Below are 20446 nucleotides of genomic sequence, written 5' to 3'. Positions count from 1 at the left end.
CCTGAAGTATAACCGATAGATGCCTTGGTATTTAGGTATTTAGGTATTTAGGTACTTGAATGCCTAAGCGTAAGGCACCTTTCTAAGCTGGGTGCAACTTGAACTATGGTATGTAGCGTCTAGCTTATGTATAGAAAAAGGGACAAAGCAGTCGAACAGTAAAAGTAGAAGAGTAAGACGGAAGAAGCAAGAAGCAAGAGATTGTATATGATCCGGTCCAAAACAATACTGCAAGAAAACCTAACTACCTGAAGATTTTGGTAGTTGGAGATACATAGAACCTTTCGAGGTAGAGGTAGAGGTAGAGGGGGTAAGGTAAGGTAAGGTAAGGTAAGAGATGGGGAAGAGAGTGAAGACGTAATAAATTTGGTTCCCGGTGTATTTTTTGGGAGGGAGAAGTGGGGGGGGAGGAGATAGAGGAGATAGAGGAAAGCAATTGACTTTTTGCCTCGAGCTTTTGCTTTCGCAATTGCCAGGCCCTTTTTCCTTTTTGTGCTTTCTGTGAACTGCAGGAGGCAGAAGTTAGAGGTACGTAATTGTTGATTGGGTGTACCTAGGTAGTTAATCCACTTAAGCTGTGTATGTACCCATGACACCCATGACCTTTTTGAAGTCCCAATGTTTGACCTTCCACGACCCTACCTGCCTAAAGTCTACATAACTAGGTACTCACTGTTTATTAGTGCTATATCTACCTAAGCAGCCCAGCCTAGATCATGTGCACCAATGAGGATGTCTTACTTTAGCAGCCTTAAGGGCCCAAGTTCAATTGTTCCTTGCAGTGATTTAAAGATCGATACCTATTATCTACCTACATATATCCCTGGTACATCCCTGATATATCCCTGGAGACCTGACCTCATTGAAGACTCGGGCCTACCCTACCTACATAAAGACCTACATAAAGCAGTAAAACCTCCAACATCCAACATCAATGATCCAACACACCCATGAATATGTTTCGGCAGGTTAGGTACATATACAGAAATGTATTTATTAATGATTGGGCATTGCATCTTAACTTCACAGTCTGTTACTATGTAGATATTGCAAAACAGCCAATATCAGATCATAGACCTTATCACCACCAACCATTTTAACGAATGACGTTGGTAGCACTATATCCTACGCTCATTCTAACTGGTCTACATCATTCAATGTTCCCTCCACTACTTACACTATATTACTACCGGTAAGTATGTTTAAAGTGTCGATATCTTCTCCAACTATTACATAACCGAGAAGGATTCGAATAAGCAAAAAGTTAAAGAATCACGCCTATACACAAGTATGGGAGCAGGTAGGCTGGGAACGAACCAGCCCGCATTGATTTTGCAAATAGGATAGAAGACAGAAGACAAATGACGGAAAAAGCAATGCTTACAAAGAAAGATCGTATTATAACATAATACCTATTCTATACGATTCACCACCTAATACCAGGTACATATCTTGGTATCGCCCATACATTGCATACAAGCAGGCAGACTTCCTGTACGTACAACGTCATGCACCTAATCAAAAAGCTACCTGTATGGATATCACGGAATACAGCAGGGATTTCCAGGATCCGTATCCGATTTGTTAAGGGGCGAATCCCGTGAACGCATTCACAGCGAATTGTTCAACCGTCGCAGCTAGCCACATTGCTTTTGCGAAAACTTATTAATAATAATATAGGACCCCCCTTCCCCAACATCAACAACTACACAAGTTCTACCCGCTTTGCGCTTTGCGCTTTTGCGTTGTCCACTAACTAGTTAATCTACTACCCACGCAGCCCGCAGCCCACGTTCCCCCCTCTTCCACCCCTGGTCCGCGACACAGCTTACACGACACCCGATGCTGCGGATAGGTGCGTTGGGTTCTAGCGTAACATGGCCCCCCTTGGACCTTAATGCTGACGGCAGATGAAGAAACTCACATGACCTTCTGTTCTCCCAGTTGACCCGGTAGGGATAGATATGTGTAACGGAGCATTGCTCGATACCTATCTAGGTAGTCTAGGTAGGGAGCTATACCTAGTTGGTGTTTCACGTACCTACTAGGTTAGGTAGGTAGATACACGTCCCAACAGCTTGATGGCGGGCATACACAGTACGGTGTAAGTTTGTCACAAGGTAGAAACTGGGAAGGATATAGGTAGCCTTGGAACATGCGTGTGCTTTACTACTCTGCCCTACCTTTACTAGGCCCTAGGCAGCGGGCAGGATGACGACACAGTTATCAACGAGGCTGTGAAAGGTTACTGCAACTTTGACGACGCATTCGCCCTGCCTGCCTGCTACCTGTTGCCTCCATGCCTTGGCAGCTTTTATCGGAATTACATTCTCAACTCTGAGAACGTGACCGGGCTAAGGAGTATCGTTACAACAATAAGATCTTGAAAAATTATCATGGTGTATATTGGCAGGTAGGTACTTATGTATATACGCCAAGGTCAATCATTCCTTCTTCTTATCCATCCTCGGCAACCCACTCCATAGCAAAAAGATGACCACGAGAAAAGCCAGGATAATCGGCTGCAGCACCTGCACGCCCTTCGCCTGCGCTATGGCCCCAACCGCAAAGGGCAGAATAGCCGCGCCGCTGCCACCGAACGCTGCCGCGAACCCGATGGCCCCGACGTGGAGGTGGCGCGGGAGGAGCTTGGACATGGCGACGATGGCGGCGGGGAACAGGGGCCCGATGAAGAACCCCTGGAGGCCGACGGCGACCGCCGACACGTAGAACTGGGGGACGAGCCAGAAGAGAAGCTCCAATCCCATCGTCACCGGAAGGTATATCTAGGTTAGGTAAGTCAGCACAAGAAGAGAACCAAACAGCCTGGGTACTTTGAAAACCAGGATGCCCAAAAATGAGGCGAAGAATGGTTGCTTGGCTCACCATGATCGCCAACTTCTCCCCCACCCTCGGCGTCACAAACCCCAGCACCACCCTCCCAATCGTCAACCCAAGCCAGAACCCCGTCGCCGTCATGCCACTCGCGAACGGCTCCCCCTGCCGGACCTGGATCATGAACTCGACGATCCACCCGCCGAGCGCGACCTCGAGCCCCACGTAGCCCAGCAGGAAAAGCGCGCACAGCCAAGTGACGCGCGCGCCGGGGCGTGTCATCAAAGCCTCCTTGAGGCTGCTCTTGATCGAGTGGTCGTTGTCGCCCGAGTAGTGTCGCGCCAAGGAGTCCCGGTACTCGCGCCCGGTCGCCGACCAGAAACAGGTGACGGATGCCAGGATCTCGAGACCCGCCATGCCGATCTAGGTAATGCAATTTCTTGTTAGCTCTCTCTACTTATGCCTGCCTACCTACCTATATAGATAGCTCGGGAAAATTTCCATAGGTAGGTAGGTAGGTAAGCTGGCAAAACAACCCGATGTCAAAACTCACCATAAGGTAGTAAAACGCATACCAAGGCAAATGGCCCTTCGTGATCATCGTCGTCGCAATAAGCGGGCTCAGCACCGCGCCGGCGCCATACACGCCATGCAAGAACCCCAGTATCTCGTTCGCGTGCGCCATGCTGCCGATCCACGCGTTCCACGCCGCGTCCGCGATGCCGTTGCCAAAGCCCGCCAGTATGAACGTGATCACCAAGACGGGGTAGGGCGGGTGCACGGCGATAATGATGTAGGCGAGCAGGTGGCAGCCCGAGGACAGGAAGGCGACGCCGCGCTGGCCCATGGACAGGTGGATGCTGTTGTTCAGGAACGCCGCAACGGTGTAGCCCATGAAAGGGGAGAGGAAGATCAGCGATACGACGACGTATGTCAGGTCGTAGTGCTTTTGTATCTAGGTAGGCTCGGTAAGTATCAGTGATTCTGCCCTTTATATCTCATCTCGTCAAAGTCACTTAATAAAAGTGCCTATAAAAACATAGGTAGAGGACTCATTCATACATATGGAATAAGAGGCTATCGCAATAATTCCGTTAGCAGAAATCCATTTAATACCCCTGCCCAAGCTCTATGATACCCAGGTACCTAGGTAGGTAGGAACTTACACCATAAGCCGCATCATTAGCCCCCATGACCACAAACGACCAGAAGCAAGCCCCAATCCTTGGGACGTTTTTGGGGGGATAATTCCAGCGCTGCGCCACCTCCGTCGCCCTGTCCCCCTGCTCTGGTGCAACGCCGCCGTCCTCAGCACTACCAACCCGGTGACGATGGCTTGATCCTCTCACCGGAACCCCAGCAGCCGGGCCGTCCTTTGAAGACAGCGGCGACATGTACACCGGCTCCATCTCCACCTCCATGACCGACGTCGAGGAGCCTCCTCCGTTTAACTGCGTGTGTACTACTGGCATCGCCACAAACAAGCTGTTTTGCTTTCAGCCTTTCCTTCCTGTAACCTTGCGTACTAGATAGATAGTGATTGGATCTTGATTTTCTTCTTCTTCTTCTTCTTCTTCTTCAAACTTCCCAAGCAAACGAACTCAACAGATAAGAGAATCAATCCGGCAAGGGAGAAAGAAAGAAAGAAAGAAAAGGGGAGATAAATGTAGGTTAGGTAGGTAGAGCTCCATCCACCACTTCCCCCCCAGGCACACTTACAGTATACCGGTGAAGCTTCGGCAGGCAAACCACTATGTATGTACAAATCGGGTCTAGGAAGTGTGTGGACAGCAAATCCACTATAGGTTTTATTACGTTAAATCTAAATAACTTTACCAGCTTTCAACTTTAAAATATCAAATTAATATATAAATGTTCCTTGGAATTTTCTGAATTTAATGATGTAAGTTTTATAAGTAGAACTTGCGTGTTTGTAAGTATTTATTTAATTTAAAGATTTTTTTATTTTTTTAATAAAATTAATTACGAAGATAGTTCTTTTAATTTAACATGAAACTTAAAACAAAAAATGGTTTTAATATCTTCAAAATTTAAAGAAAAATATATTAAAATTTCATAATTTTATATATTTTATTAAGATTTAAAAGTTAATTTTTAAATATATATAAAAATAAAATATTAAAACTTCACTTTCTTTATTTTATGATATTTCATTTTTTCTTATTTTTATATAGGCTTAATAAAGCTTTAATATAATAAAAGTGAAAATAAAAAAAATTAAACGTACGTTTTCGTAAAGTTATAACTATTTTTCTTATATTTTCAACTTTTATACTATGTTTTTAAACGTTGAAATAAAATGTAAAATAAATCGATAAAATTTATTTGTCAAATCTCCTTATATATTTCGAAGTTAAATTAAATTAATACATTTTTAATTTAATTTAAAAATTGAAATATAAGAAATAATAGAACGTTATAAATGATAAGCGTTTTAAAACTTTAAGTTTTTTAATAAAAATAACAAATACTAATATATCCTTTTCAACTTAAAGTATATGATTTTTTTACATTTTTTATTAAAAACTACGTAACTTAATTTAAGTAAAACCTTTGATTGCATTAGAATAAGTAAGGTTTTCGTAAAGTTATAAGTTTTATAAGTTATGTTGATGTTTTAGGTCCACTATTTTAGGTGTCCACACACTTCCTAGACCCCATTTGTACATACCCTGTGCTCTTGGCGTCAGCTCCCTAATAAGTTAGTTATTTCGGCAGAACATCGGGTCTCCGCAACCACCCACCCCACCGCCGATTTTAACTTTCAACGTTCCGTCATCGCCATCCCCAGGAAAGGAAGCTCCGACCCGGCATCAAAGTTCTCCACCTTCCCGCCATGTGATTGCGATGTGCACCTAACGCGGCCGGCATCGGTGATGCCTTTCTCGGAAGTGTATTGTTGGTTGTTGTTGGTAGTTGTCGGGCCGTGCTTCCTTGTCAAACCCCTCTATTGCAAAGGGTGGTTTGGTTTTAATGTGATGGAATGCATAGGGAACCGATTGGGTGAGTTATTAATTTTTTTTTTAGGTATACTCATGTATGCTGCGAACCGCCCGACTTCCGTGACTTTCGTGAGGAATTAACATTGATGCACAAATCTCGTGCAGACTACCTACATACTTGACGGAAAGCACCTAGGTTAGACAGTTCATACTAATCTACACTCCCTAGCCACACATTCAGTGTTTCAGTGCCACAAGAAAACAATGTTGATTTCTTCAAGATATAGTATTCATTGCTCATACGCATAAGCAAATGACTTTGTCTGGTGATGTGTTACCAAAGGCAGCAAGTAGGCAGGAATCTACCTAAGCGTTACCTAGGGTAGGGAAGTTCCTTCGTCTCCTGAACTGGCTTTGTATACAACCAATGTCCTCCCCTTTCATGCCGGCCTTCTATCCACACTTGAAACGCCATGCGTACATAAACCCCCCTTGCACCAATTATCCATTCATCCATTGAGATTCCCAGATTCCCAGATCCCCAATTCCCCAAACAGATCCAGGTAGTTGCCTTGCGAAAGAAAAAAGTCATGTCGCCAATAATGTTACAACTTTTTCCTATCCCCTCCTCATACCATCGTGACTCCTTATCCGGTAACTCCGTCCAATGCAAATTACAATATCATACAAGCCGCCCCAACCCTGACCAGGCGCAAAATAGCCCAAGCTGCGTGACTTAATGATTTGCCCTGCTACTTAGCATAGGCATGACTGACAGTCCTACCGCCCTTGCAGCTTTCGGAACCAATTTGCCATGTTCCTCCATTTCTGGTGTTTAACCTTGCGAGTCTGGTCCTCCACTTGCGCCTCTTGCCTCGTATCCGGAAAGTAGGATTCGCGCTGGATGACATCCGGGCTTTCAGTAAGTTCACCTTCGCCGATTTTGATGGGAAGAGGGTCGACCGAATAGTACGTTGACAGCGCACGCCTTCCGGTGGATAAAGGGGATTGGGCAGCTGATGAGGAGTTGCTTTGTGAGAAAAGGTCATTGGTGGGAGATTTCGATGATGGGTCCAAAACGGCCGTCAAGGAAAACTCTTTGTTTCGGTTTGCAATGTTAATCTCCCAGTCACCGCTGAACGTGCGCTTGCTTTTCTTAAGTCCTTGTTGAGCTGTTTGATCAATACCTCCTGGCTGCGTAGAATTGAGCTTTTGCATAAAAGCCGCCCCAGTAGACGTTGCCCTCCTAGGGAGTATATCCGTAATGTTGCGGTCGCCCATTCGAGATACAGCTGACGATTTCCGATGGCAAATAGGCTCATGAATGCTACCTTTCGAACGTGTTTCTGAATTGACACTCAGCGACCTATTACGAGCTGCTGTGGTTGCGTCAGATGGAGAAGCGGAAACTGGGATATTGGAGGGGATGAAATCCGCAGGTTTGCAATTTGGAGACCATCCATGACGAAGGACGACCCAAACGGCCGACACGGCGATGAATGTCTTTTGCCAATCCTCAACTTGTTGGGTGGTACGTTCAAGTGGGTGCTCCTTGCTAGTAGGAGAAGTAGGATTGGATAATAAAGGTGAGGTTGGGGGATAAAGGCTAGCGGATTGAGAAACAGTGGTGTAGGTGTCGAGTATATCAAGGGATGAATTTGTCAGGGTGGCCATTATGGGATGCCTTCGGCAATTCGGATCGATAATGCTGAAAGTAAACTTAGAATCGGCTGCTGATGACACCAGCGGTGGAGGACTGGGCGAAATTGGCGTAGGTGGTAACGACTTGGAAGTAATTTGCTTGCGAACCCACCGAGCCGTAGTGATGCTCCCATTTGAATCGGCCGATATGAACTCGTAGGAAGATAAAGTAGTGCCGTTGAATTTTGGAGTTGCAACCCAGACGGTGCCATCAGCCAGTACTATTTCAGCCTTATCTTCCGTCACCAAAGGGCTCAATATCGCGAGGAGTTCGCGCGACTTGAGGCCATCTTCGTCACCATCACTTTCCGAACCAGATGCTTGCGAAGAATAGTCCTCGCTCTTCACCAACATGACATCCTGAATACCCAGCTCCCTTTTGATGCGAGCAATTCGTGGGAAGCGTTTCAACAGTGGCGCAATCAAAGACCTAGCTATGGCAGATGATGGATACACGTCGATCGCAGGCCTCGGACGTTTGGTAGCAGATAACTGCTGCACTTGAAGTAGTAATTGGGGGCGTATATGGATTAAACGTTGTTTGGTGCGCAACTTCGGAGGTGGGTGAGCAAGGACGAATCCCGTGCTTTTCCGGGGTGCTCTTCGTCGAGTGCGACGAGCGGAAAATGATCCACCGCTTGCGCCACTATCGGAAGCAATGGAGCCCTCATCCTCGCTCATCGCTTCGGGCTCTGCTGTTGTCGAATTGCATCTAGGCTCTTGGAACTTGACAACTGGGTCACGACCTTTAGGAATGATTTCAGAGCGAGGTCTAATTTGCTGTAGCTTGGGTAGGTTAGGTTCATTAGGAGAAATCTCGGAGCTAGTACGGTAGGTAGATGTTCGATTTATAGGTGTTGCGAAAGCAGAGCGCAAGAGTGGATTGCGTCGTTGAACATGGCCGGGTTGAGGAATAGGTCGGTTAGAATACTCATGACCGTGTAAGCTTGCCCCGGAATGCAGGAACATTATTGAGAAACAGCCATTTAACTGTCACTTCCCACACTTCTGATATAAGGTATGGGGGGGCGGGTAGATCGAAATGTAGCAACTTCGACAGGCAGGTGAGAAGTTTCGATCCGAGGTTGGTTATATTGAACACAACTGCTGGGGCTCACTGTGTTCCTGCCGAAAAACCTATGTTGGGTAATCGACAACCTTGGAGGCAATGTAGGAGGAAAAAAGATGTCAAGATTAAAATATTCACTGTCACGATGGAAATTCAAGCCGAACCTGGGGCAAGATGTGAAAACCGGCACTCGGCACTCTAACTCGAGGGGTAACAACACAACTAAACTAGGTGTCAAAGTGACAAATTAAGAAGCAAGAAAGTTGAAAGAGTAGATGTGTAGTGCACATGTAGTGGAGAGCTAGCTGAGTATGACTTGACAGGCTGAATCGCTTGGCTTGCTTAGGGAATGCGTAACGGCCCAAGGATCAGGGGCTTTTAATAGGGGGGCTTCTCAAGCTGTTAGGCATGTAAGGGAGTGACAGTGGATCTGATCGCCGTCAGCCATGTGCGTGTCCCGCTGGCGTGCTAAGCTACCTACAGCCTCAGGTCGGATCGAACCAGAGTCCGAGTCTGGCAATGACCCGCAGAACGTTTGAGGAATTGCACGAGAGAATCGAACCAATTACCAACCACGTCCAGTCTAGATCTCGACTAACTGCCCACTAAGGCGTAACTTTACGAAATAGATGCAATAAACGGTGAAGAGAGAAAACAGGGTCGGAGACTTAAAAAGTAGGTAAGTGAGTTAGGTATTATAGGTGTTATAGGTATTATAGGTAGGTTAGTTTAAAAGTGAAAAATGGAAGGTTGGAAAACTAGATTCAATTAATCGACTGCCGACGTACGTTAGTCGTACGGGATTGAAATCAAAATGGGAAATTTGCAGATGGTAAGATGGTATGGTAGGATGGGTTAGCAAGCGACTGTTTATTTTGGATATAGGTATGTAGTTGTATTATCTAATGAGGTACGGTAATTAATTTAGAGGTTGGAATGGGAATATATGTAGGTGTGTATGGCCGTTTTCGATTTCCGCGTACATGTTGTACACCTAGGCACACTTCAATGACGAGATGGAAAAAGATGAGAGTGGATGAGATGAGATGCCAATGTGGGATGAATGGGATGAATGAATAATAGTTGCAATGAGTTTAAATTATGCAGGTAGTGAAGTCCATCACGGCCGACCCTTGTTACCCGAGTCCGCTAGCTAAGTGGCTTGTACCCCTCTGGTTAGTGAGGTCTAACAGTTCCACTTTCTTGGAACTAAAACCTGCAGCCCTAAGCAAGGTATCATGGATCATGGATTATGATACGTAGGTATTTTAGGGAAGAGCCCTAGAGGTGGAAAATGGAAAATCCACTGCTAAAACAAAAAAAAAAGTTTCTGTTCCAGGCTTTCTTCCATGTCCACGATACACATATGCATACTACATAATAGCATCTACTATCATCTAGTTGCTTGGGCATCTGGTTATCAAGCATTAGGGGCCGATCACACCGACATCTACAGTACTATGTGAGCTAGGTGTCTGCCTGTCTGTCTACCTCCCTACCAACGGATACACGGATTCTAATAATCGATCCGTCAGTTATCCGAATGCGAACCTGCCATCCATCCTAAAACTCCTAAAAAGAACTCCTAATACTCCGGCATCTGAGTCAGTTTCTAGCTAATAAACGGATAAATGAGTTAAGGGGATTATTACATAGTATGCATATTGGCCCTTGTCTCATCTACTTGGGGTGATGGTGTATTCGCTGCTTTTTCTCGCCCAATCAATTTAACTACCTACTGCCAGACATTCAGTACGTGGCTTGCATATTTATGAATGGTTATACAAAAGAAAACGGACCTTGAACTCGGAACAAACGGACATACATAATTTTTAACCGTTGAAAGAAAGTCATCTGAACATAACTCGCTCCCACATACAATGTACATTATCAACACCACCGCTAACTCTCTCCCTAACTTAGTATCTAGGAACTAAACCTCACTCACTCAAACTCGGCCCGCGCGGTGTTCAGGAGATTCAGTATTAATCCCACCGCCATTCGGGACCTTCGGGGTGTGAAAAGCTGACCAAGATGGGGGCCACGAGACTTGGTTTGACTTAATTAAGGTACCTAAGCATCCATGCCTCCGCGGATGCCTCGGCCGGCTGATAAGAGCCACGCTATTTTGACTCTATCCAAAGAGTTTTTCCCGCTTCATGCAGAGCGCAGCGATCAGCATAATACCACCGGCAACAGGTACTAGCACAAAAGTCATCTGCATTGCCTTGGTGATAGCTATCACCGCTTCTTCCCGCAACTCTCCGCTCAACTTACTGAACAAATCACTCTGCGCACCAGCTACCGCGCCCTGGATTTCAGAGTCCGTATAACCGTAGCCAGCTAGGACTTCTGACAGGTTCCTAAAGCCCGTCGATTGGTAGATTTGCCCCGCTATCGCGAGCGCAATGACCTGACCTCCGATCTGTGAGACGTTTTGCAAGCTGAGGCCAGCTCCCACGTCTTCCGACTCCAAGGTCAGTGTGGCAATTGTGTAGGCAATTGTCATCGACAGACCGCTACCCACGGCAATGAGGATTGTCATGCCGTAGATGAGGCCGGCTGTCGAATTAGTGTCAAGATACACCATCAACGGGCCACCTCCGGCTATCAAGAAAATCCCACCTATGATGTAGATGGCCATGTAAACCTTAATCAAGTGAAGAAAGGATCCTGCTGAGATGCTTACTGCGACAGTGATGCAGACAAAGGGGAGCAGGCGCACGGCTGCCATAATAGCGTTGTCCCCGTTAACAAATTGAAAGTAGATGGGGAGATAGTAAACAACGACGAAGAGCGACGTGGTGCCAGCTGCCGTCACCACATATAGGAGCACTTGGGTGCGGTCTCGTAACAGGTGACCCGGAAAGAGGCGCCTAGAAGGGGTCGTAAAAATGGCGAAGTACTGCTGCAATATATAGGAAACGAGAAGCACGCCGAATACAACAAGGGTGGCGATAGTGCGTCCATCATTCCATGGCCACGTGCTACCAGCCATAGTAAAGGCCAGGAGGAAGGTAACCCAAGTCCCACAGCCAAGGATAAAGCCAACGAAGTCAAGGGTGGCCAGCCGTTTTTGGATAGTGACGCCTTGAATAGGATGGAAGGGAGGGAGGAAGAGGATGAAAGCTACAATTGCGAAAGCACCGATGGGCAGGTTGATATAAAAGGCCCAGCGCCAGGTGGCCGGTGACTCGGTAAAAGCGCCTCCGATCACAGGTCCCAAAACAGAACCCAAACCCCAAAACGCACCTACTAGTGACATATAAAACCCACGTTCCTTCTCCCCAGTCATGATAGCCACGTACTGCAAGGAGCCAAGATATATGCCACTGCCCCCCATGCCGGTGATGACCCGGCCAACGATCAAAGCGTTCATAGTGGGCGCAGCGCCACAGAGGGCCGAGCCAGCCTCGAAAAGGACGACGGCGGCCATGAAGTTCCATTTCGTGTTGAACATCTCGTACAGCTTCCCGAGCAGCAGAATCACGCACACGGAGCCCAGCGGGAACCCGGCCCCAACCCAGGCGAGTTGCTCGACGTGTCCCAGGGCTTCGATGATGGGGGCTTGAACATCGGCCGCGATGGTCGTGTCGAGGCCGTACAGCATGCAGGTGGTGTAGATGGCGGTGCAGATGAGGATCCAGCGAACACCGCGAATCGTTCGACCGTTGCTCTTGTTGTCCTCTGGCCCGGCTTCAGGATCTTCTGTCGAGGGAGATTCCTGGCCTGCATCCTCACGTTTCTCGACATCTCGACTACGGAGGCTCATGTTGTTCTGGGCGGTCGCGTTGTCCAGGGGACTGATGTTGTCGGGGCCTTCTGGTGGTGTTGGCATTTGAACTGGAGTGATGAGGTATGATTGACGTCGAAGCAGGTAGGTGAATGCTGAGATACGAATGTAAGAAATTAGGGGTTATGAGCTTGCCTTGAACTTTTAACACTCACGTAGATAGATGGGAAATGAACAATTATAGAAATGGCAGCATTAAAAGGGTGCGTTCCTGGTTTCGTCTATGGGTCGGTCAGGGGCGAGGTTGGGCACCTAAGCTCCGTTGAGGCAAACGGAGCCTACATGGAGGTAGGCTTAACAATGGACAGCTTCGGGGAAAATTACCAGCAATGATCCATCTTGCAATTTTTTTTCTCTAAAGTCTACGGCTGCTTAGATATATTGAAAATAATACGAAGCGTAAAAGGCTTACTACCTACTAGGTAAATAGATTAATAAGTACTGATGATCTTGAAGCCTCTAGTCCCATCCCGAAACCTCTTCCGTGAATTTCCATATCACGATACTTATCCACCGAAATATTTCTCAGCGGAGCCTCCGTATCTATGTTTACATCCCTGGAGCTTCCGCGGAGCCTCCTTCGAACAAAGGCCCGCATTTGGCGGCACCCCGCATTTGTAAGCGGAGCCTCCGCGGAACCACGCCGTAGCTTAGGTTAGAGATTCGATTCAGGGGCACGCATCCTGATTCGTCGAGGAAAGCATCATCCAGGTACCTGGAATTTACCTCTTTGTTTAGAGATTGTTATTATTCTACATACCAGTTACCGGCGGTGTGAGGTTTGATTAGAAGACATCAATATTACATTACATCATAAAGCATTTACTGGTAGTACCGCAAAAACTACCCACCAACCAACTTGTGAAGGGGGCCAGTCCTCGTGGTCAGCATGGGTGGAAACCATCCACCGCAGAGAAAGGTGATATATATAATCGTCCCATGAGGTATGATACATACAAGAACAGCACTTAGCTCTGCTAACAATCTGAACCAGGCTTGCGATCTGTGCTACCGCAGAAAGATCAAATGTGACGGCCAGCAACCCCGCTGCACCACCTGCGTGCTGCATAATAAATCCGAGTGCACCTACAACGCCGCAAGTCGAAAGACGCCGTCGCGGAAGCAGGCAGAGGCACAGCGGCTCCGTAGGGAGTGCGACCTGCAATCTCGAGTCCAGGTTCTGGAACGTCAACTCAGCACCGTCCTGGAAAAGGTCGAGAAACTGGAGAGAAAGCAAGATAGCCCAAGTGCATCAACAGCGGTTGACGGCAATGAAGATGCTTCTAAGGTGATGTGTTCGGGCTCCGGGCTCCCAGATCTGCCCCCTTTCGAAGAGGTCCTGCCCATAGTCGAGCGATATCTCGCTACGTTCAACTCGGTCTTCCCTCTATTCCATGCCGCGACGCTTCTACAGACGGTGAAGAGCTGGTATCTGAATCCTCACACCAGGAATGTAATTACGTGGGCACTCATCAATGTAGTGCTCGCTCTAGCCCACCATACCAGCGACCCGGGCGACTGGGACCAGAGAGGCAATGCTGCTGCCATATATCTCAACAACGTCCAGTCGGTGCTGACAGAAATAGTCATACGGGATACGAGCTTAGTCAACGTGCAGATAATACTTGGGCTAGTGATACTCTTCTGGACAGCAGAGGACTTGCGGCCAGCATTGATTCTGATAGGCACCGCTCTACGGCTGGCACATGGCCTTGGGCTGCATACCCGGAAAAGCTCCCAGCAGTGCAGTCCTGCGTTGGCCTTGCAGAAGAGTCGGGTTTTCTGGATGGCCTATATCCTCGACCGGGATGTAAGCCTGGTGTCGAGAGTCGCGCCGGTCCAGCTCGACAGCGACATAGATCTGGATCTGCCGCCGTCCGAGGCCGAGGGCGACGAGGACTTGGTCGGGTTTATATTCGCGGCCGACAGGCACACCAAGCTGAACTACTTCCGCGCCCGCGTGGAGCTGGCGCGGATCCAAGGCACTATCTACCAGTGCGTCTACTCGACCTCCGCGCAGAACCAGAGTTCCGAGCAGCGCGCCTCCAACGCCGCGCGCATCGCCCGTCTGCTCGAAGACTGGAACGCCCGGATCCCGCCTGCGTTCTACATCACGGCACTATCATCACCATCATCGCCATCTGTTAACCATACCTGCTCGGAGCTCTCGCGAAGAAGATACCTCTGCATCCTGTACTCGACAACGCTCACGTGCCGGGCGCTGATCAGCTTCGCCAACGCCGCCGACTCGTTCCACTACTCGGAGTGGATGCAGCGGCTACAGGACTACGGGGGCGAGGTCGCGGCGGGGCAGATGGCGTCTTCGCACGCGCCGGTGCCGCAGGGGTGGCAGGCGCTGGCGGATGCGTCGAGGGAGTATATGAGGTTGTTTGAGACGGTTAAGCACAGGGATACGTTTTTTCTACGGTACGTTACTTACGTACCTACCTACCTACCTACCTACCTAGTGCCCCCCTGGCGTTTAGATACCTAGGCGGAGAAGAAAAGCTAGCTAACTAACCAACTATACCGTACAGCATCACACTGTGCGCGCACAACTCAAGCCTCATCTCCCTCATGGCGAACCGGATCTTCAACGCCCACGACCGGGCCACCGAGTCCGACAAGCACATCATCGAGACGGCTATGCATAACCTGGAAATCACGGTTAGGCAGACGGAGAGCGAGAGGCAGCGGAGCATCTGCGATGCTATCAAACGACTGTGCTCGTGTGCGGATCTGATATCGTTCCAGAATCTCACGCTTGGTAAGACGTCGCCGAGGAGGATAAGCTTGCCGGGTTCAGGTAGGGACTCGTCGGGTAGGTCTCTGGAGGAGGGTCAGTATCTTCAGGATGATGTCACAATGCCTGGCGGCGGCTCGTACTGGGATTGAAGGATGAGTAAAAGTCTTTTGTCGGGTGGGCTTTCGCAGTATATCTGCCTAGCCAACCCCTTTGAGCCGCCCCCTTGTCTCAGAGCTCTTGATACTTTGATAGATACATAGATGTACCGAAACTTTCGACAATACAGAAAACCCAGTAGAGATCATTGGAACAGCTCAGCATTCCAACCCCACAATCATGAAACCCTATCTCATCAACCATGTCCTAGCAAACAGTGTCCAGGCTGCTTACCTAGGTAGAGACCATCCCAACCTCAAAGTCTTTTTTTTTTCATAATCCTACATCCTAGCCGGGTTCGACGCCGATGATGTACGTGGGCGACGCGAGGCGCCAAGCGTCTTCCCGGCCGAAAAGCGCCACTAGGCCGAGGAGATGCTAGACATGGGGAGCCCTAGTCACTTCTAGCTTATACTCGGGCGCCGAGCACGGATTTCCCGTCCAACTGCGAGATAAGAAGAAGCATGAGGGCTTCGCCATAGAAGGAATAGGTATTTCAGCAGGTTGTCATCCGATTCGATAGGTGGCTGGTGTGCCTAGCGGGACGGGATAGTGTAGCGTGTTAGAGGCTTGCGCTAGGAAAGGGGGGGTGGTGGTGGTGGTTGTGGGGTATGGGGCAGCGATGAGATGCTACAACTTTCATAATCTTCAAGACACCAAAATAGGAATGTGAATCCATATAATGATTGGTATGCAGCGTCAACCCACGAACTGTAGACGGGTATCCTCCGTAAGGAAGAACCATCGCACCTCCAGAACGGTACCGTTTCTTACGATAAGGTTCAATGCAGTTAATCTCGATCTTCTGCACAAAAATCTGGGAACAATTGGGGGGCCACCACAATAGACTCAAGCTTAAAGCAGCGTAGCGCATATCTAGATAGATGTACAGTACGTACGTTAAGCAGAGTAATGCAATTACCGAGCACAGCGCCATGCAGGTTGGCAAATCAGCCACGACGGGACACCGTCGAAGAAGCCAATACTAAACCAAGACTCTAAGACTACGGCATATGTCATGGCCAATCGCGACCGCTACGAGGGTGCGGCATTAATATGTCGGTGAGTGCAAAATAAGGTTGGATATTCTGGTCATGACACTCTATGTCTTAGGTAGACCAGGCACTTTAAGGAGGTTTCTGTTTGTTTTTGGGTAGATCTAAGGGATGCTTCTGTCGTCATCGAATGCCGTCTACACCTGTCAGTGACAGACTTGAAAATAGAGGAGGTGTGTATGGGTATCTCTGCCCTCGCGGTATTTACAATGAAGTCATTATATTTATCCGAGCTATATAAGGGTGACGAAATGTCACGAATTCCCTCGGTTTCCTGATTGAATCAGTTCCTCTGATAATTATATCAAGGTTAATAATGGGGATGGAGCCCAGGTCTGAATCGTGAACGCTGCACTCGTTAGTTATGCAGATAAGCCCGATTATCTGTTTCGGCCCCCAAAAAGCCACACGCTTCCCAAGGATGGAAACCGGGAAATGAGTTGATGCACGACTGGTCACATTAAGCTGTCGGTTGATTAGTGCCGTCACTTATGGATATGCGGATATATCATCTTATTTATCAGCAAATAATAATCTCGTTTTAATTTTATTGTGGGTGTACTCCTATTCCTGTTAATAATTGCGACGGCAACATTAATAAATATTACCTTTATTACCTTTAAAGCTTATTAAGGTTAAGGCCCCGATTAAAATCCTTCTTAAACTACTTTTTACTTAAATATCCTTATTATAAAGTGGGTTTTTAATTATAAAAGTCATTAATTATAACATAAAAATAATACCTTATTTAAAATAATTAAAAAGTTATTTATATAAATTTTATAAAATCTTTATAACGATTTTAAAAGTTTTTTAACAGGTATTTTTTAAATTGGGTTAAAAATTAAATTATAATAAGTAAAGCGTTTTTATTTTTCTTAAAAATAAGGTTTTTTTTAAGAGGCGGTTAAAAGGTAAGGTTTTATGTTAAATTTAACTTTATAAAATAAGTTAAATATGTCTTTTATTTTTAAAAATAAACATTTTTTTAAATATATAAAATCTATTTAAATAGGTAAAATTCTTAAAAAAAAAATTATTTATTATTTAATTTAATAGCGTTTTAATGAATATTTATATATAAAGGTGGCTATGAAATTAAATTTTATTTAAATTATTTAAATTATTTAAATTTAAATATTACGGTTAATAACTTTAAAAGTTAAATTTTAATTTTAAAGGTTTAATTTTAAAAGAAAATCGTAAGGGATAAAAAGATACATTTTAGACCTATATATTCTATTAGTAGGTACGTACGTATGATAAATCAAATAACAAGTAAAGCAAGAATAATAGGGGTGAGACTAGTGTAATATTAATGTCTAAGGAGGGAGGTTTAAATCTAAGAGTAAGGAGGGGATTTAACTCCTTATATAATCTAAGTTACATGGGTACCTCCTCCAGCCATGTACGTACCGCGTTGGTACGTACCCTTGTCATATAACCACCAATTCTTTATGCATTCGAATGTACCTTTTCATTTTCTAAGAGGCAGTTTAAGAAAGATTCCGATTGGGGCCTAAGTGGGTATGCATTTATAACTAGTAGTTATTGGATACGAGAACTTATGTAATGTGACATTGAAAAATGTTAGTTAAATTGGCGTCTAGGTGTGGCTAGTAAAGCATAAGCCACAGCATGGCGCCAAGCTTTGGCCACGTTGGCCGTCAAGGTTGTGGCGCGAGCTCCCATCCCTGAGCAATTCTAACTTCAACGCTGGACTTGAACTGACCCACTTTTCCAATGTTGCAACTCTAGAACATACATAGTAATAATTTCACGGCAGCGTCTTAGATCTTGCAACCATGCTGTCCTTGGATCCAAAACATCCTACTAAATCATTGCTCGGTACATTTGCCACTTGGAAAGTTTTCCTACTAGCTATTGTCCTCGGAAGTAGCGTCGGCCCGGCTTACGACACCTCAAGTACCTTGCTTTCCCCTGAAATCGCTTCATCCAACGAGTCCGTGTTCGACTTGGTTACCAAGCTCACAAGATGGGACTCTATCTACTTTATACAAAACGCTCGTCGAGGCTACTTCTTTGAGCAGGAATGGGCTTTTGGTTCTGGTCTACCAGCTGTCATCTCGTTTTTTGTCCAGCGTACGTGCATATACCATATATCTATACTGCATAGCTTTGCGTCACGTGCCAACTAACAACGTTGATAGTACTTTCGACTATTGGCATTGAAGCCCATGGCTCCCTTGAGCCACTCATCGGAATTTTTGTAGCTCATATCTCCCACTTACTCTCCGTGCTCGTCTTGTACCAGCTTGGACTTGTCGTTTCGAAAAACCAACGACTATCATTCGTAGCAGCCCTACTTCATGTTTTCTCCCCAGCTGGGCTCTTCTTGTCGGCCCCTTACAATGAGAGCCCTTACGCTCTCTTATCTTTCACTGGCTACCTATTCTTCGCAAAGGGATTGCTCGGCAATACCCGGACCTTTGCCCACGACGTAAGCATAGTGGCTTCGGGTATGTGGTTTGGGTTCGCAACCACGTTTCGTAGTAATGGCCTGTTCAATGGAATACCATTTGCCGTCGCGCTGGCGCAGGAACTCTCCGCGGCCCCTACTCTTTCTAGCGTTCGACGACGGCTTGCTTTGGTCATTGGGGGATCAGCAATTGCAATTGGCTTCGCAGTGCCGCAATTGACTGCTTATCTAACTTACTGCTCTGGCCGGTCTGGGGCTGAAGTTAGACCCTGGTGCACGAGCTATTTCCCCAGTATTTATTCATTCGTCCAGGAACATTACTGGTCAGTACAGTCGTATCTTAACCCTCATGCCAGCAATGCTAATATCACGTATAGGAACGTTGGGTTTCTCCGATACTGGACCCTCCCCAATATACCTCTTTTCCTTCTCGCAGCACCGATGCTCTACATTTTGATACAATCATCTCTAGGATTCATAAGACAGCCTTTGACATTTGTAGCGAAGAAGTTTAATCTGGTTAATTCGTCTCATCTACCTATGCTAATCCAGTCGATGGCCGTATCACAACTTATTTTGGCTGTTTTGGCTATCTCCAACTATCACATCCAGATCATCACGAGAATCGCGTCGGGGTACCCACTCTGGTACTGGTGGGTAGCTGGTCAGGTTTCCGATACGAAGACTTCGGCATTTGGGAGTAACGTTGTGAGGTTCATGGTTATGTATGCTGTTATTCAAGGAGCCTTGTTTGCCTCTTTCCTTCCCCCAGCATAGCGCATTTAATCGATAGGTATCATCTGCACCTTCCAAGTAAAATTGTGCCATTTGCGGGCTATTCACATAGCGATTTTTGGCGGCATATCTGGCGACAACTAGCACTTGCTTACATAATACGTCTTGCGTTGAATAAAGATTGAAGCTATTCACGTTAACCCTAATGAAGCCTTAAGCGGCTACTCGTTAGATATCTTGACACCAACTAAGGATAAATAATGACAATAATAATCATTCATCTTCTAGCGTAGCGGTGTCATCCATCACTACGTCTGGACCTCCTCTTATAGCACATGACGATTTGAAGACTGGCAGGTGCTGATGATGCTGCCTTCTTTTAAAATCTTCTTCCAACACTATGAATCTCGATATGGCCCTTGTAGAGTTTGTATGGCTAATCGAGTAGCAAAATGTTCAGGCATCCTACACCTGTAAGACAGCAACAGGCAGTAGGATATTCTACTCTAATGGGATATATGGATACTTGGCACCTACGTTACTTAGTGAAAGAAACTTCTCGAGGGGAGATTCTCATTGTTGACTTCTAGAGCATCCGCAGTGGCACAGGACAGGCCATAGCTAGTCGCCGGGTAGGTCAGAAAAACCATTCTATGGGCACTTTATAAATGACAGCAGCTCTTTAGATATTTCACGACATCATAATGCAGCATATTAGAGGTTAGGGAACGTTGTAGTAAAGGTTGGATTGACTAGACTAATCATTGTTAGTTGAACAATTAATTATGACTGTCCGATAGGGTATCCTACTGCCCTCTGGACTGCTTAACTACTTAGGTATCTGGGTACCTAGGCAGGTAGGCAGGTAGGTATACTAAGCAGATGTATCCGAATCACTACTAGACATAAACTACTCTTACAGGAGGGTACACTAGGGGATGCGTACGGTGTGC

General features: G+C 46.5%; 5 protein-coding genes across 5 annotated transcripts; 2 read left to right on the top strand and 3 right to left on the bottom strand.

The window, feature by feature from the left end:
• Nucleotides 1-1773: 1773 nt before the first annotated feature.
• Nucleotides 1774-4763, bottom strand: GGS25DRAFT_237316 (MFS general substrate transporter). Its single transcript, XM_049257072.1, has 5 exons — nt 4002-4763; nt 3898-3912; nt 3389-3790; nt 2887-3258; nt 1774-2786 (listed from the first exon to the last, which is right to left on the bottom strand). Exons 1-5 carry the CDS (start codon nt 4305-4307, stop codon nt 2445-2447), a joined length of 1437 nt encoding a protein of 478 aa, XP_049117843.1. The 5' UTR covers nt 4308-4763; the 3' UTR covers nt 1774-2444.
• A 1721-nt stretch (nt 4764-6484) lies between these two features.
• Nucleotides 6485-8943, bottom strand: GGS25DRAFT_237300 (uncharacterized protein). Its single transcript, XM_049257071.1, has one exon. The coding sequence runs from the start codon at nt 8466-8468 to the stop codon at nt 6579-6581; it is 1890 nt and encodes a 629-aa protein (XP_049117842.1). The 5' UTR covers nt 8469-8943; the 3' UTR covers nt 6485-6578.
• Nucleotides 8944-10370: 1427 nt separating this feature from the next.
• GGS25DRAFT_486562 (major facilitator superfamily domain-containing protein) lies at nt 10371-12806 on the bottom strand. Its single transcript, XM_049260644.1, has one exon. It carries the CDS (start codon nt 12404-12406, stop codon nt 10703-10705), a length of 1704 nt encoding a protein of 567 aa, XP_049117841.1. The 5' UTR covers nt 12407-12806; the 3' UTR covers nt 10371-10702.
• GGS25DRAFT_486558 (fungal-specific transcription factor domain-containing protein) lies at nt 12807-15897 on the top strand. The gene is made up of 3 exons (XM_049260643.1): nt 12807-13280; nt 13356-14788; nt 14899-15897. The coding sequence occupies exons 1-3, from the start codon at nt 13251-13253 to the stop codon at nt 15254-15256; spliced, it is 1821 nt and encodes a 606-aa protein (XP_049117840.1). The 5' UTR covers nt 12807-13250; the 3' UTR covers nt 15257-15897.
• Nucleotides 15898-18022: 2125 nt separating this feature from the next.
• On the top strand, nt 18023-19758 carry GGS25DRAFT_486553 (glycosyltransferase family 76 protein). The gene is made up of 3 exons (XM_049260642.1): nt 18023-18421; nt 18490-19081; nt 19136-19758. The coding sequence occupies exons 1-3, from the start codon at nt 18124-18126 to the stop codon at nt 19533-19535; spliced, it is 1290 nt and encodes a 429-aa protein (XP_049117839.1). The 5' UTR covers nt 18023-18123; the 3' UTR covers nt 19536-19758.
• Nucleotides 19759-20446: the final 688 nt, after the last annotated feature.

The sequence above is a fragment of the Hypoxylon fragiforme genome, assembly GCF_022984875.1.
Source record: "Hypoxylon fragiforme strain CBS 206.31 chromosome Unknown GGS25scaffold_4, whole genome shotgun sequence".
Lineage (NCBI taxonomy): Eukaryota > Fungi > Ascomycota > Sordariomycetes > Xylariales > Hypoxylaceae > Hypoxylon > Hypoxylon fragiforme.
The sequence above is the reverse complement of the archived record's forward strand: the minus strand, read 5'-3'. Positions and strand labels throughout refer to the sequence as shown.

Coding starts and splice junctions, on each gene's coding strand:
- GGS25DRAFT_237300 (XM_049257071.1), bottom strand. CDS start 8,468: ATGTTCCTGCATTCCGGGGCAAGCTTACACGGTCATGAGTATTCTAAC.
- GGS25DRAFT_486562 (XM_049260644.1), bottom strand. CDS start 12,406: ATGCCAACACCACCAGAAGGCCCCGACAACATCAGTCCCCTGGACAAC.
- GGS25DRAFT_237316 (XM_049257072.1), bottom strand. CDS start 4,307: ATGCCAGTAGTACACACGCAGTTAAACGGAGGAGGCTCCTCGACGTCG. Junction 3,259..3,388: donor ATGCGTTTTACTACCTTATG/GTGAGTTTTGAC, acceptor TGCATTACCTAG/ATCGGCATGGCGGGTCTCGA. Junction 2,787..2,886: donor GGGAGAAGTTGGCGATCATG/GTGAGCCAAGCA, acceptor TACCTAACCTAG/ATATACCTTCCGGTGACGAT.
- GGS25DRAFT_486558 (XM_049260643.1), top strand. CDS start 13,251: ATGGGTGGAAACCATCCACCGCAGAGAAAG. Junction 13,281..13,355: donor ACCATCCACCGCAGAGAAAG/GTGATATATATA, acceptor AATCTGAACCAG/GCTTGCGATCTGTGCTACCG. Junction 14,789..14,898: donor AGGGATACGTTTTTTCTACG/GTACGTTACTTA, acceptor TATACCGTACAG/CATCACACTGTGCGCGCACA.
- GGS25DRAFT_486553 (XM_049260642.1), top strand. CDS start 18,124: ATGCTGTCCTTGGATCCAAAACATCCTACTAAATCATTGCTCGGTACA. Junction 18,422..18,489: donor CATCTCGTTTTTTGTCCAGC/GTACGTGCATAT, acceptor CAACGTTGATAG/TACTTTCGACTATTGGCATT. Junction 19,082..19,135: donor TTCGTCCAGGAACATTACTG/GTCAGTACAGTC, acceptor TATCACGTATAG/GAACGTTGGGTTTCTCCGAT.